Source organism: Leucoraja erinacea, chromosome 20 (assembly GCF_028641065.1).
Source record: "Leucoraja erinacea ecotype New England chromosome 20, Leri_hhj_1, whole genome shotgun sequence".
NCBI classification, from domain to species: domain Eukaryota; kingdom Metazoa; phylum Chordata; class Chondrichthyes; order Rajiformes; family Rajidae; genus Leucoraja; species Leucoraja erinaceus.
Genome location: NC_073396.1, coordinates 30,806,745 through 30,823,249, shown reverse-complemented (window position 1 = coordinate 30,823,249; position 16,505 = coordinate 30,806,745). Strand labels below are relative to the sequence as shown.

The 16,505-nt window shown below is 44.0% G+C and overlaps 1 protein-coding gene across 1 annotated transcript in view; it reads left to right on the top strand.

Annotated features, from left to right (window-relative positions):
• The window catches only part of LOC129707127 (uncharacterized), an 18,682-nt gene extending 10,822 nt beyond the window's left edge, over nucleotides 1-7,860 (top strand). The window contains exons 4-5 of the mRNA XM_055651916.1: nucleotides 6,626-6,725; nucleotides 7,660-7,860. Coding sequence (XP_055507891.1) covers nucleotides 6,626-6,725; nucleotides 7,660-7,860 — 301 coding nt within the window. The remainder of the gene's footprint in view (nucleotides 1-6,625; nucleotides 6,726-7,659) is intronic.
• Nucleotides 7,861-16,505: the final 8,645 nt, after the last annotated feature.

Below are 16,505 nucleotides of genomic sequence, written 5' to 3'. Positions count from 1 at the left end.
GAAATTTCTCTCCATTTTCTCCAAATCTATCGCTGATCAGACTGTAGAAGCCTAAACTCGTGTTTTGTAAAGTTGCAATAAAACATCCCAACTATTATATTCTATACCCACACCTACGGCGGAAAACATTTCAATGCTTTCTTCAGCAATCTGTTGCCTTGTTAAAGTATTGAGAACTTTGGAGTTTAGACCTCTAAGTCTCTCTAGTGCACATTCATCAGTGCCCTGACTAAGTCCTACAACCATTTTTATTTCCCAAATTCAATCTGCCTGTGCTCCGGCCAACTTTCCATCTCATCTATATCCTGCCGTAACCTTGGACAAATCTCCTCGCTCTCCATAAACCACCAATTTTCATGTCATCTGCAAGCTTATATCCTACATTGTGATCCAAGCTGTTGCTTATCACCAAACAACGGAAATCTCAGCTGTGATCCCTGTGATACCACAATAATACCCATCAATAAAACATCCTTCCATCACTGCCTTCTATTTAGATCCAACTGGCTAGCCCACCTTGCATTGCATGTGTGCCCAAATTTCTGCACTCGCCTACCATGTGGGACCTGATGAAATGAATGCCCTAGTAATGCACTACAATGATAGTACATTCCAGTTAAAGTTACAGCTCATTTTCCAAAATTGTTATAAACCCCAACTAAAATATACTTTCATTTAATTATTTAGTTTAATTCAGCACTCTAAGCATTTTATAACATTTAGCATTAAACTTACAATACAATACAATACAATACAATTTATTTGTTACTCATTTGAACACTTCTTGAGGTTCAAACAAAATTTGGTTTCTGCAGTCATACACACAAGAAAAAAGAACCAAGACACATCCACAATTTTACACACAAACATCCATCACAACGAATCTCCTCCTCACTGTGATGGAAGGCAAAGTCTTATCTCTCCCCTGCACTCCTCGTTCTCCCTCCGATATCAGAGTCAAAGCCCCCGGCGGGCGATGGTAAGTGTCCCGCGGCCATTAAAGCCACGCCGGGTGATGTAAGGCCGCGCTCGGGTCTTAAACAGCTGCAGCTAAATTCCAATTACATACTTTAGAGTGAGTTTTGATGAATACGCAAGTTTCACTGAAAGACTAGGAGGTTTATTTAACATAGGCAAGTGGGGTTAATATAGATGGCATGATAGTCGGCACAGACACATTGGATGGAAAAGGGCATGTTTCTGTGCTGTACAACTCTTTGGACTATTTAGTAAAGAAAGGGAACACTGTTTTAACCCATAATTTATTCCATCCATTACCTGATTGTAAGTAAAATGAACCAAACTTCCTTATAACTTTCAATGCGAAAGGATTTTTTAATCACTGCAAGCTTTTAAAATTTAAAGCCAGCCAGCCAGCTGCAAGGTGTTTTAGCCCAGTCAGAAACTAACACCTTAACTTGGGGAAGCCACAAGGTAGCGATGGTCACCAGGGTCCAATCAGTCCATATTGTGTCTGTGTTCATGCTGTCTTTCTGAATGACGTGTCTTCCTGTGACACAAAACTGATTGAGGATGACTGGTTCTTTCTTGGTTGCTCTGATCCAGATTTGATCTCAGAACTGCAGGAGCTGGAGGAGGAAGTGGGGGATCTTCAGAGACGAGGACAGGATCAAGGATGGACAAACCAGACCACAGCTGGCCAAAAGCTTATGGTACGTGCTCAGTCTGACACTTTCAATTTAAACTTTGATTTTAAATATCCGTGGAAATTTAATGCTTGAGTTCACTCGACATTTTACGCTGTTATTAATTTTAAGCTTTGCCAAGGTTGAATAAAATATTTTTCTGTTTGGGGTGGGGGGGGAGCAGCACAGTGGCACAGTGGTAGAGTTGCTGCCTTACAACACCAGACACCCGGGTTCGATCCTGACCACTGGTGCTGCCGGTACCGAGTTTGTACGTTCTCCCCGTGACCACGTGGGTTTTCTCCGGGTGCTACTGATTCCTTCAACACTCCAAAGGCGTACAGGTTTGCAGGTTAATTGGCTTGGGTAAAACTTGTAAATTGTCCCTAGTGTGCAGGATAGTGTCCGGGGGTGATCGCTGGTTGGCCTGTACTCATTGGGCCGAAGGGCCTGTTTCCCTGCTGCATCTTGAAAGTCCAAAGCCTTCATTAGTTTTCAGAAGGTAAATATATACTGAGATTTGCTAAACTGAAAAAGCCTTCAACTCAATTTTCAGTGCCATTATAAGTTAGACTGAGATGGCTGGCCTCATACAATGAGAAAGCATTATATCAAGCACATGTTCAATTTCTAATATTAAAAGTAAAATGACAAACAATAGAGACAGAAGTATACTTTGGGAAATCACTGACAAATCTGGAAAGTACAACAATATTTGTCATTTTACCGAATTTACCCCTTTATATATAAACATTTGGAATAGTTCAACATAAATATCAGTTTTGGACATAATGGGCAAAAGGACGGCTTCTGGGGTTGTGACAACCTGATCAATTTTAACTCCCAATTTTTATGTTTGGTGTTAATAGTCATTGGGTTCCATCCAGTGTGCACAGTATCTCCGTCTCTGTTACTACCGATCATTTACGGATCTGTATTTTTCAAGGGAAGTATTTAAAATACATCAAAGCAAATGAGTAGAGCGTTGGTGAATTCATTTTAGCTTGATACCAAGTAACTACATTTGGGAAATTTAAAGGGTTGTTAATACAGCAACTGTTGTTCCGTGGTACAAATGTATTGTGAATTCATGTGCAAGGAAGTAAACGTTTCTATTAATATTTAGGATACTATTATGAGGGAATAAAACTTTTAAGTCACAAACAGAAGAACATTCTCGTGTTTTATACCTTCTGGCCAAAGTATCGTAAGTGAAGATGTAAACTGAGCAATAGTTGAGCTGTTTGACTTCTCCAATGCTTCCGATGTCAACAACTACTCTGTTGATGGTTGACCTGCCGCCAGTGCACCGATGATCACATTGGCAACATATCTCCCAACAGCTTCAGATGGATGACCTTAATTCTGACAACGCGTTGCTAAAAGCACAATTGGTTCAGTACAGGGAGGAGCTAAACCACATCCTGCCTTTGAAGGATAATCAGTTGAAGGAGTTGTTGCAAAAGCAACAACAGCAAATTAAGCATCTTGAGAACGAGAAATCCATCTTCAAAGAGCAATGGATAGTTGCACAAGGACCGCTTAAACAAAGTCCCTTAAAGATCCCTTAAACAAACTAATCTAAAACAAAGTAATGAAGGCCGAAAGCCCTTGAAGAAACTGAATTTGAAAATGTCTGAAAGTGCTGATGGAATAGTGCAGGAGAAACCTGAAGAATAGTTGGTGGGATTGTCAGTGATGAAGCAAAGACTTTTGGATGTTATAAACGAGAACAAGGAAGTTGCTTCTCGGGCAGAATCTTTTGAGAAAACGTTGCTGGCAGTACAGACGGACAGAGACAGATGTCTGGAGGTATTGGGAAACTTCAAGTAAGGGAAACATGATCTCAAGGTAGAAATTAAAGTTTTTTAAGCACAAATCTTAGAAGGAACTTTTTAAAAGAGCACTTTCATTTACTAATGACATGCACGGAAACAAGCCCTTGCATCAATTAATAAATTGAGCAGGATACTAAATCTCAAGGTACTAAAGATGAAGCCATGACATTGCTCATTGGTGAGACTTGTTCCTCAGGATGCATATGATGACTAAATATTTGTGTATTTATTTATTTTTTAATTTAAAAGATTCCAAGTTGGACACAGCAAAGATATGTTGTAATCTTGTTTTGCATTCATGTGTGTATAAAGATTGAGCACTATTTACATTTTGCAGGAAAAGGAAGAATTGGAAACCCTTCAACAAGCAACACAGCAGGAGCGCAGAGAGCAAGATCCATCCTGCAAGAATGAATTGGCTGAGCTAAGGTTTGGTTCTACTTGGACTGGGATATCAGTTGCATTTCTATTGTGCCATACGATCAAATGGGATTATCCTTTGATGCTTTGGCCAGCAAACAACGTTTGAAGTGTCGATGATGGTAGCAAACACGGCAGTCAATTTTCATAGGGTGGTGTCGTAGAGCCACAAATTATTCAACTCCTTGACGAAGGAGAATCCGTTTGGTTAAAGGAGGACATTCTGTTGCGAATGGCTGAACGGCTTTCATTTGCTTTGTTTTAGATTAGTTTAGTTTAGAGAGAATCTAAATCCAAGCTGACTATCAACACGCATTTGGGATTGTTTCAGTTCAATAGGCTCCCATTTGGCATATCATCAGCCCCTGGGATTTTTCAAGGGTTTATGACACAAATTCTAGACGGAATTGAAGGTGTGGTGTGTTACTTAGATGACATCCTCATCTCAGCCCCTGGCAGGCAGGCACATGATGAAAGGTTGGAAGTGGTACTCACATGCCTTGAGACACACATTATTGTGGGAAGCTTGTGCCATGTCTGTCCACCTGTTTACATCCCTTGAACGAGCTCTTGAGAAAAGATGTACCATGGAAGTGGACACGTGAATGTGACCTAGCTTTCAAATCATGTAAAGCTCAGTTGGTAGAGAGTACAATACTTGTTCATTACGATGTCAATAATCCAATGAAGTTAGCATGTGATGCTTCACCATACGGTGTTGGTGCTGTCTCTCTCATCTGCTAGTAAATGGAGAGGAGAGGCCTATAGCCTTTGCGTCTAGTACACTCAGTTACAAATAGAACGAGAGGATCTTGCATTAATTTTTGCCGTTAGGAATGTTTCACAAATACTTGTATGGTAGAAGGTTTGTAATCGAGACAGATCACCAGCCGTTGACAGTGATCCTAAATCCAAAAGCACACATACCAACTCTGGCAGCAGACAGAATGCAAAGATGGGCATTGATATTGACTGCACACCAGTATCAGCAATGCTGACGCCATATCTTTGGAATCGGAGGTTACCCCAAACAGAGAGAACGTGTTTTATTTCTCTCATGTAGATGAGTTACCTATCACTTCAGGGGACATGCGGAAGGCTACTCGCACTGACAGACTTTTGTCAAGAGTGCAGGAGTATGTTACAAATGGATGGCCAAACAAATTGCCGGATTCAGAGGCAGAACTGAAACCATTTTTTTGTACGTAGGAATGAACTCTCAGTAGACAAAGGGTGTGTCATGTGGGGAGCGAGAGTTGTAATCCCTGAAAGATACGGAGTGAAATTGCTCGGAGATCCTCCTGATCAGCATTTGGGAATGTGTCTAACAAAGAGTCTAGCTAGAAGCTATCTATGGCGGCCTGGTGCAGAGTTAGATGGACAACAATTGTTCATTGTGATTGATAGTCACTCCAAGTGGGTTGAGATGTTTCCAATGAACAAAACGACATCCAGCAAAACAATAGACATTTTGCGAGGACTGTTTGCGTCCGATGGATTTCCAGAGGAAATTGTGTCTGATAACGGACCTCAATTCTGTTCACAAGAGTTTGCACAATTCATGAAAGGGAATGGTGTAAAACACACTAGAGTCACTCCATACCATTCCGCTTCAAATGGAGCAGCAGAATGCACAGTGCAAATTTTGAAGTGTACATTAGTCAAACAACTGCTGGATCCAAGTCCAAAGAAAATACATTTGTCTCTGTTTCACAGACTGGCTAACTTGAGATGATGAACTAAGGAGAGGTTCTGCAGAGGAAGCATTGCTTGTAGTTGAATTCAGTCACCGAGTTGAATGTAGGTGCTTGTTTGCTAACATGGTAATAAAATGGCACATCCATTTTGCCCATCACTTTTAGCAACCTTGGAAAAATAAGATGTCATTAGACTTTGGCCGCACTAATGACATCTTATTCTTCCAAGGTTGTTAAAAGAAACACGTTAGTTACTTTAGACTTTAGAGATACAGCGTGGAAACAGGCCCTTCATCCTACTGAGTCTGCGCCGACCAGCAATCATCCCGTACACTAGTGCAATCCTACACACGAGGGACAAATTACAATTTTAACCAATCCAAATAGCCTACAAACCTTTACGTCTTTGGGATGTGGGAGGAAACCAGAATACCCGGAGGAAACCTACGCAGTAACAGAGAGAAGTTGCAAACTCCACACAAACAGCACCTACAGTCAGGATTGAACCTGGGTCTCTGGCGCTGTAAGGCAGCAATTCTGCCCCCACTGCTACTTGATAGAGTCTGACGAACCATATGGAATTACAGAATTCTGCTTGTACTAGCACTGAACGATTTATCCACTTAATGCTCCCCCCTTTCCTGACATGCGCCTTTGAATTGTTTTAAAAAATATATATTATCATTGAGTCATTTTTACCACCTTTTTCAGGGAATATAACCTAGGTCATAATTTGCAGAGTGAAAAATATTTTCTCCTCCTCTTCCCCTGGCATTTTTGTTAGTTTCTATACCCTTGCTCCTCCGATTCAAGAAATGGTCTTTCCTGTTCTGCTCCATTAAACCACTTGTAGAGGAATCCACTGACTGCAGAAAGCAGCTGCTTCAAAGTCCTTGGAGAAAATTCCTTGAAAGCCGTGTGTTATCAGCCCTCGGTATCTATAACATTTCATTGAGAAGGTGGGGTTACTGTGTTACCATTTATACTGCTGTTTTCTTTCCAAACATCGACCTCTTCCTGTCAGACCAGCGCAAAGGAAGTACACCATTAGTTTGGAATCGATCGAGGAACGTGAGGAGGATTTGGAGATAGACCCCAGTGAAGAGGTGGTGGTGACACGGAAGGTGTGTATTGCCCATCAATTCTTCGTTTCCTAGTTGTAATCTAATTTCCTGACATTTTACACTCTATCTTGCACCCACCCCCAACCCCACCCCCACCCCAGTGAACTGGGCAACTCTGGAAAACCTGCTTCTATGTACTTACTAACTAATAAATAGGATACATAGTACATCGGTTTGGAGTGGGTGATTCAGGCATCAACACAGAAAACCTGGCCTGGTTTCTTTGTCCAGCCTCGATGTCTGCACGTGATGCCCCTCCCGTCACCCAGCAACTCGTCCTCTCCTGCGAGACATGAGGTGTTTGAGTTACTCTCATGTCGTACTCACGCGAATCGGTTTTCAAATGCATATCTCCAATCTCTCTGTTTCAGTATGAAAGAGCGCATTGAATACAAGCCAAGGTGTAAGCCAAATCTCGAAATGAATGCAATAAATTTGGTTATCTCATCTTAACCAAAAGAAATTCTTAAATGTAGAGACACCTTTCTAGGAATCTCTGTATACATACTGGCGCTAGTTCGTGCGTGGCATATCGCTGATAAAGAGATTAAAGAGCATGGGAGCCAGTACCGAGCCTTGGGGGACTCCGTTTCTTAGCCGTTGCAGTCGGCTAGATTGTCCGTCGCTGGTCTTGAGTACAAAACTGCAGTTGGCCAGGATGTTAGCAAGGAACCGCACTAAATGGCGGTCAGGAATGGTGTGGAGGAGCTTCAAGATCAGGCCCTGGTGCTACATTGTATCGTAGGCGGCAGTGAGGTCCACCGGTGTGACGCTCGCCTTGCAAACCTTTTCCAAACTGTCTTCGATGTCCTTGGTCAGCTTGACTATTTGGTGGGTAGTGCAGCGTCCAGTACAAAAGCTTGTACAGGGCTCAGAGGAGTGAGATGGACCGATGGTTCCTTGGGTCGTACACACACTTGTTTGGTTTTGGTAGTGTAATGACGGTGGCTTTCTGCCAGATCTTCGGAATGGACTGACCAATGAGGCAAGAGGAGTAGAACTCACGGAGCCAGACCTGGCATTTAGGACCGCAGTGTTTCAGGAATTCTGGGGGAATGTTATCAGGACCCTGGGCTTTTCCGCATTTCAATTGAGTGATGACAGGAGAGAATTCTGCAGAGGAAAAGGCTGCTGACCGGAGCCCATCAGTGCCTGGAGCTTTCTAAAGATTAGTGGTTTCCTGTTTGACAGAACGAGTATGATTCTTGTCCGTGTCTTTGAAGTGGCCGTTGGCCAGGAGCTGGTGGGCGATGGAGTTGGCCGTGACAGGGCAATTCTTTGGGCGGGTACTTCGACTGGTGAGGCGATTGAAGGTCTTCCATGCCACCCTACTGGAGTGTGTGAAGTCGATTCCTTGGACTGTCTCTTCCCACCATTCTCTGCGCTTTTTGTCAAGGGGGATTGCCAGTTCCGTAGCCTTAGAGGCAGCCTCTTCGTCAGGTTCAGCGTCCAGGAATGCGTCGTGGCAAGTGTCACACTCTTCGTCCCATGTGCGATGTACTGGCAATGATAGCAGCGAGGAATGGAACTCTTCGCAGCCCTGATGAGTTTACAGAAGGCTGTGTAGGCTTTGTCCAGATTGGTGGAGGTGGGGGTGGGAAGGCTGTCGATCCAGAAGTCCACCAGACTTGTGAACTGGTCTCACCTGGCCTTACGGAAATTCCACCTCTTCGCAGGGTTGGTTGGCCGAAGCTCGATGGGGTTGTCTGGGATAATCAGAGATGGGCGATGTTGTGATTTCGGGAAGTGATCCAGGATGATACGGTGTGAGGATGGTCCATTCAGGTTTGCAAAAGCCAAGTCAATGTTGGTAGTGGTGTTCCACCTGCCAGAGTGGAAGCTGTCCGGTTGTTTTGGGTCGTACAGGAGTTGAACGGCAATAGCTGAGGCCCAGTCTGCTAGTGCAGCGGCATCTGAGTTAGTTGAACGGTAGCCCCAGGTGGTGCTGTGGCAGTTAAAGTCTTCGGCACAGATGCAGGGCGAACCAAAGGTGGGGATGGAGTCTTTGTGGAGCTTGGTAGAAGGTGGCTTGTATACATTGATGACCGTGACACCTTCGACTTGCGTTGTTGCCCATTCCATGTCGACATCTGTAGATGCTCGCCCTAAAAAGGGCGCACGCTCCTGGTTGGCGCTAAGCTGCGGTGACTGAACTCAGTTGACAGTGTTCACCATAGGGAGGTCGACAACATGATTCCTATGTGTTATATAAAACAGTTATATAAAAGCTCCAAATGCAAAATTATGTATATTTTTGAAGTGTTAAGGAAGGTTATTTAACTGTTCCTGGGGAGTTAGGATATCAGAGAGAGATTATATTGTGAGATTATATTTCTACTTGAAAATGCGTCTGTACATTTAAAGTGGTGCTGCAGGTTTGAGGAAAGCACTGAGTACATTAGAATATAATCTATTACTCTCATGTTCGTTATGTTGCCATTAGGGTACAATTTAGAAATGCACTTTTGTTAATTATTTTGTTTGACAAAGTTTTTATTAAACTAACTAACTAACTAACTAACTAACTGGTATTCAGTTGGAACTTGACTCTCCACAATGAATGTAATCTTGGTACAGATAAGTTTCAAGCAAGTTGTGGGCGTTGCACTTTATTTCAGTCTTTTAATTATTGTCCCGCTGAGTTATTAAATATATGGTTTTGCTGGCAAGGCATTGATTACATAGAACAAAGAACACTACAGCACAGGACCTGGCTCTTCAGCCCACCGTCTGTGCCGAACATGATGCCAAGACATATCCTTATCTACCTGCACATAATTCATATCCCTCCAATCACTGTATAACCAAATGCTCATCTACAAGTCTCTTACTTGCACAATTGTACAGGCCTGCACCCCCAGCAAGCTCCAGGTGCTTCCACAAATCCCCTTTAAACTTTATCCCTATCATCTTAAAGATGGGAGAGATAGATCAGCCATGATTGAATGGCAGAGTAGACTTGATGGGCTGAATGGCCTAATTCTACTCCTATCACTTATGACCTTAAAGTTAATAATTCTCATTTAATATTTTCACCCTGGGAAGTAGGTTCGGACTGTCTACCTCATCTATGTACCTCACATAATTTTATTTACTTCTAACCAGTCACTCCGCATCCTCTGACTTTCCAGGGAAAACAATCTAAGTCTGTCCAACCATTCCCTGTACCTGATACACTCTAATCCAGGCATTATTCTGGTAAACCGCCTCTGCACCCTTCCCAAAGCCTCCAAATCCTTCTTATATTGGGACAACCAGAACTGCAGGCAACACTGTAAATGGGAAATGAGTCTGAAGAATGGTCTCGATCCAAAATGTTGTGTATTGCTTTTCCCCAGAGATGCTGCCTAACCTGCTGAGTTACTCCAGCTTTTTGAGTTTGACTCCAAATGCAGCAAAACCAAAGTCCTATAAAGCTGCATCATGACTTCCGGATTCATATTCCCACTGCCTGGGGTAGGAGATTGCAAACTTCATGAGGTCCACCCTGTTTCGACGAATGCAATGCACCTGGCGTGCACAAACATAAGATCAAACATAACAACTTTGGGCTGTGCACACCATACGAATGAAGAAGATACTCAATGCCCTGACCTATGAAAACAAGCATACCATATGCCTTCATTTACTACACTGACCCATTGTAATGCCACTTGCAAGTTATAGACTTGGACCACAAAATCCCTCTGTACATCAATGCTGTTAAGGCAGTCATGCCATTGATTGTAGAAACAAAGAACTGCAGCTGCTGGTTAATACACAAAAGGACAAAGTGCTGGAGTAACTCAGCAGGTCAGGCAGCATCATCGTAGAACATGCACAGGTGAGGTTTCAGTTTGAAATCCCATTATTGGTGTACCAATCCTAGTGAATGTATCCTGCTTGTGTAGCAAGCTATAGTCACAGAAGGCTCCAAAATATTTGGCATGCTGAAGAACCAAGAGGCCAGTGAAAATGAGGAAGTATAAAAGGTATATGAGGATAATAATAAAAGGTATTGTATTGGTTAATGAGTCTGAAACCTGATACATCTTAAACATCTGATGATCTATATCCCAGTTTGAAAAATATGCAAGGGATCACTGCAGTGTGGTAGCTTTTTCCAGGTCTAAGTTCACAAAGAACCTTCACAATTGACCAAAGGCTGTGCTAGTACATTGAACACGATGGTAAATTTCATCAGAGATGTCTGATTTTCTGCGAGATCGCTCCTGAGTTACAAGAAGTGATCAACATTTTCCAAGGTCTAACTGTGAAGATTAGTTATCAATGAACATGCTCCTTGGCCCAACTCTGACCAAGATTCCCATCTAAACTTGTCCTATTTAGTCCATAGCCCTCCAAACCTTTCATATCCATGTACCTGTCCAAGTGCCTTTTAAATGTTGTTATTGTACCTGTCTCAAATACCTCCTCTGACAGCTCGTTCCATGAACCCATCACCCTCTGAACATAGAAGACTATTGGGCAGCTAAACTGCTTCAGTGATTGATTCAGTGAATATTACCCTAATTACTGAGTAGAATTACTGCTTTGTTTGATAAGGGGGCAAAACAAAATCTTTCACATCTCCCGGAACAGGCAATCGGGATATCATTCTGATCACCATAATGCAGCACTCTCAGTACTGCATGACAATACTGGGAGCATCAACCAACCCTTCCTAATCAAAGGCAAGAATACTGCAACTGAATCGAGTGGACACTTAATAAAGGTCACTTGTCTTTCAGTATGTTTGTACTGAAAACACAGAAAGGTTCGCCTGGACCATTCAAAGAACGAGGTAATACTTAAACATGGCAAGATTTTTTGGATTACGAAATAAAAGCTTCACGATTAAAGAAAAATGTTGCATCATCTGATGGGTGTGGCCATTTTAACTTTTATTGGAAATTTAGAATAATTGTTTAATTGGAATCAGGTTTCAAGGGTTTAATCAATGGTTAATTAGTTTCATTTGCAGCTATCAGCAGAGATGCGGGCTGTAAACCCGTTACATTTTGTGAGAAGGTTCAGCTTTCAATAGCTAATGAGGTCTACTTTTTGTAGGAATTTAAAAACGAGTATGATTGGGGACATTCTCCCTGATGTCCTGCCTAATTCTGGGAGACATTACCTGTTTTTTCTCTCATTGCCATTTTTGAACATTCCTACACAAAAAGTTAATATTTCAGAAGTATTTCATTAGCTGTAACTATTTCTGTGAAAGGGAAATGCTTTATAACTAGAGTCATCGAGTCTTCTAGCGGAGAAACGGCCTCTTCGGTCCAACCTGCTCACACCGGCCAACATGCCGCATCTGCACTGGTCCCACCTGCCTGCATTTTGCCCATATCCCTCTAAATTTGTCCTATCCATGAACCTGTCTAAATGTTTCTTCAATGTTGTGATAGCAGTGACAACTACCTCTTCCGGCAACTAGTTCTATACACCCACCTCCCTTGGTGTGAAAAGGTTACACTACAAACAATTTAAAAAAAAATTATTTTAGAAACTTGAACATTATAATATTGTAAAATCATGAACAGCACTGTAGTGCAGCAGGTAGAGAGCTACAGAAATAAACCCTTGGATTAATCAAAACCCAGACGCTGTTTCAGCTGAGATAAGGGCAGTTGTGCGCTCCAAAGCAATATCTGGACATGGCTGTCTGATGGATAAGGTTTCTACACATTACGAATAATAGCATCTGTTTATGATCACTTGTGTTTTAAGTTCACAACACTTCAGACAGATGCCACCAACTATTTCATCCCATGGTTTTGTAAAGGCTGTGGATGTTCACAGTCAGTTCCTGCAGACATCCACAACTGTTGGACTCTCTCTTTTCTCTCTTGCTTGAGTTCGGTCCTGATTGTACAGAGAGAGGGTTGAACAATTAAATATCTGTAGTACACAAAATGCTGGAGAAACTCAGCGGGTGCAGCAGCATCTATGGAGCGAAGGAAATAGGCGACGTTTCGGGATCTGTAGTTTGATTGAGGTTTCCTTCACTTTACTCAATGTACTGCTGATGAAAGACATCTTTTTGCAAGCTTTTGCATCATGTGAACAAGAGAAAGGTACCGAGCACCTCAAACCTGTTTGGTCCTTCGGCAAGCTGATGCTTGGTCTCTAATCCATTTCCCTGAGTTTGATGGAGACACATGAGGCTGCAGATACTGCAATCGTGGAGTCACAGAGTCATGCAGTGTGGAAACAGGCCCTTCGGCCCAACTTGCCCATACCGACCAACATGTCCCATCTACAATAGTCCCACCTGCCTGCGTTTGGCCCATAGCCCTTTAAACCTGTCCTATCCATGCAACAGTCAGGAGCAGCGATCAATCTGCTGGAGGGACTCCGTTGGTCAGGCAGCAACCCTGGAGAACATGAAGAAGGTTCCTGACCTGAAACGTCCCCTATGCATGTTCGCCAGGTATGCTGCTGCCTGACCCACTGAGTTGAACTGATGATCAGCCTCATATGAGTAGGAGGGGTGGTGGTGTCGGCGGTAAGCGAAGGTCCGAAGGTCGGACAGCTGGCCAGGCTGCCGACCGACGGGGCCACAGGCGAGGCACTGCTGCTGCACTCCATGGGCTGCACTACGTCGGGATGGGTGAGGTGGGGCGGGATGCGGCGCTCCGACCCGACAGTCCCCTCTTTTTTTCTACATATCTATGGGGGAAATGGACTGGTCAGTGCTCCTCATCTGCTCGAGAACAGTACAGCACAGAAACAGGCCCTTTGGCCCACAATGTCCATGATGAATATGATGCCAGGTTAAGCTTATCTCTAGTCTGAAGGAGGGTCCTGACCAGAATCATCCTCCACAGATGCTGCCTGCCGCATTCAGTTACACCAGCACTTTGTGTTGTGTTCAAGATTCCAGCATCTGCAGTTCCTTGTGTCTCCACTATGCTAGTATTCTCTGCTTGCTCCTGATCCTTATATATCCTTTCTTTCTTCCACTTCCCTCTAACGATGCTCTCAGCTCTTTTTTACATTTACTATCTGTTTCCCCATGATTTATTCCTTTCTTTGGTTCCTTCCTCTGCGATCGAGATCTGGTTTCTGTGACAGCAACAGGCTAAAGGGAAAGAGAGACTTGAATGCCAATCATACTTTGCACAGTGCCGCAGCTGGTAGAGCTGCTGCCTCGAAGCACCGGAGACCCAGGTTCGATCCTGTCCTCGGGTGCCGTCAGTGTGGAGTTTGCAGGTTTACTCCACGTTTCCTCCCACGTCCCAAAGACGTGCAAGTTTGTAGGTTAATTGGGTCTGTAAAATTGCTCCTAATGTGTGGGGAGTGGATGGGAACTTGGGTGGGATAACATGGAACTAATGTGAACGGGTGATCGATGGTTGGCGTGACTCGGTGGGATGAAGGGTCTCTCTCCATGCTGTATTGTTCAATTAATCAAACCTCCCAATAGACAATAGACAATAGATGCAGGAGTAGGCCATTCGGCCCTTCGAGCCTGCACCGCCATTCAATGTGGTCATGGCTGATCGTTGTCCCCAAACATTTCACAATCAATGACGTACTCTTGCACTGGTGCAGAGCAGGAGCCGATCGAACACACAGTAAGCTCCCACGGAACGGAAGACACTGTGGTGATGTGATTGGGAAATGGCTGAAGGTTGAACAGGGAAATCTTTGCCTCTTCATCTCAGTTCCACGCCATTGGTGACATCCCCCTGCATATCTCCAACACAGCAGCTCTGGAGATAGACATGCTGGAGTCACTCAGCAGGGCAGGCAGCTTTTCTAGAGAGAACGAACGTCTCGGGTCGAGACCCTTCTTCAGACCCTCCATCCGTCCCTCAGTCCCTCCAGAGATGCTGCATGACCCGCTGAGTTACTCCCCCATCTTGTGTCTACCTTTGATGTAAACCAGCATCTGCAGTTCCTTCCTACAGAGCAGCTCAGGAACGGCTTGGCCTGTGGAGGTGGACCTTGTGACTCAGCTGAGGCCTGTGAGGTAGACAGGGTGACTCATGGGACATGTGTGGGAGGGACATGTCGGGCGCGGTGGGACATCTGCCCCACCCCATTTTCATGGCTGAACCTGCCCTTACCTCTCTGATGCAGTCTCCATGAGGGTGGAGAGTTGGGGGAGGCTGCTCACTGTAGAGGTCAGCCTGACATCAGGCCTAACGGGCAAGGCCATCCAGTGGCCACTCAGTGGACAGCATCAGGCCTGGAGGTCAAGGGTCACTGTGTGGCAACAACAGATTTGTAGGCCATGGGTCACTTCAACTACAGATCTGGACAGTTGATGTGTCAGGTCAGTGCCATGATTGTGTGGACAAGATCAGATCTGAAAGTCATAGGTCACCGTGTGGACAACAGCACTGCTGAAGGTCAGGGGTCACTGTGTGGCCAATAGCAGGGGTGAAGGTCAGGGGTCACTGTGTGGACAACGCCAGGTCCAAGAGGTCAAGGGTCACTATGTGGCCAACAGCAAGGCTGAAAGTCAAGGGTCAGGTGCTCTATCGCTATAAAGTTCTTTCACAACATACCTGCTTTTCTTTTCTCCAGAGGCTGAGTACAGGACCAATTCACTGCCGGGTGGTTTCCCCTCCCTCCTCAATATGGCATTTAGTTACAGCTCATTGATAGCACCATAGAGCCAGAAGTTGATGCATTCAGTTACCACTCAACTTGTAATATCACGGTGGGTTAGGTGTTGGTTTGGTTCATTATTGTCATTACACTGAGTTAACATGTAAAATCTTTTTTCACTGTATCTGACCAAATCATACTATACCCGAGTACAATCCGACCCATCCTTTTTCTCCAGAGATGCAGCCTGGAACGCTGAGTTGCTCCAGCACTTTGTGTCTATCTTTATATAGAGGTCCAACAGGCAATGTAAAGAGATAAAAACCAGAGTGCAGAATATAGTTTTACAGTTTTGCTCATTATAGTTGCAGAGATAAAGTCTAAGTCCACAATGAGGTAGGTTGGAAGATCGGGACACTCTAACTTATGGGAGTACCGGCCCGCTCAGTCGTCAGAAAACAATGGGGAAGAATCATTTCCTGGGTCTGGTGGTCTGTGCTTTCAATCGTTTGTATCTTTTGCTTGACTCAAGAGGGGAGAAGACAGAATAACTGGGATGAAAATCTTGAGAGCCAGCATGGAAACAGGCCATTTCGGCCCACCGAGTCCATTCCGACCAGCAATCACCTATAGAGTAGTTCTACCCTACACACTAGGGACAAGTTACAGAAGCCAAGTAACCTGCAAACGCTGCCTCAAAAAGGCTGCTAGCATCATCAAGGATCCACACCATCCTGGCCACTCACTCGTCTTCCCGCTGCCTTCAGGTAGAAATACAGGAGCCTGAAATCTGCAACATCCAGGTTCAGGAATAGCTCCTTCCCCACAGCCATCAGGATATTAAACTCAACTCAAACAAAACGCTGAATATTAATAGCCCAACGCACTTTTTCTGCTCATTCATGTGTATGTATATATATATATATATATATATATATATTCAATGGTATATGGTCACACTGATCTGTTCTGTATTTATTTATGCCTACTATGATCTGTATAGCTGAAGCAAAGCAAGAATTTCATTGTCCTATCTGGGACACATGACAATAAACTCTCTTGAATCTTGAACCTGCATGTCTTTGGAATGAGGGAGGAAACCAGAACACTCGGAGAAAACCCACGTGTTCACGGGGAGGATGTACAAACTCCGTACAGACAGCACTCATAGTCAGGATTGAGCCCGGGTCTCTGGCGCTGTGAGGCAGCAACTCTCTCGCTGCGCCACCGTGC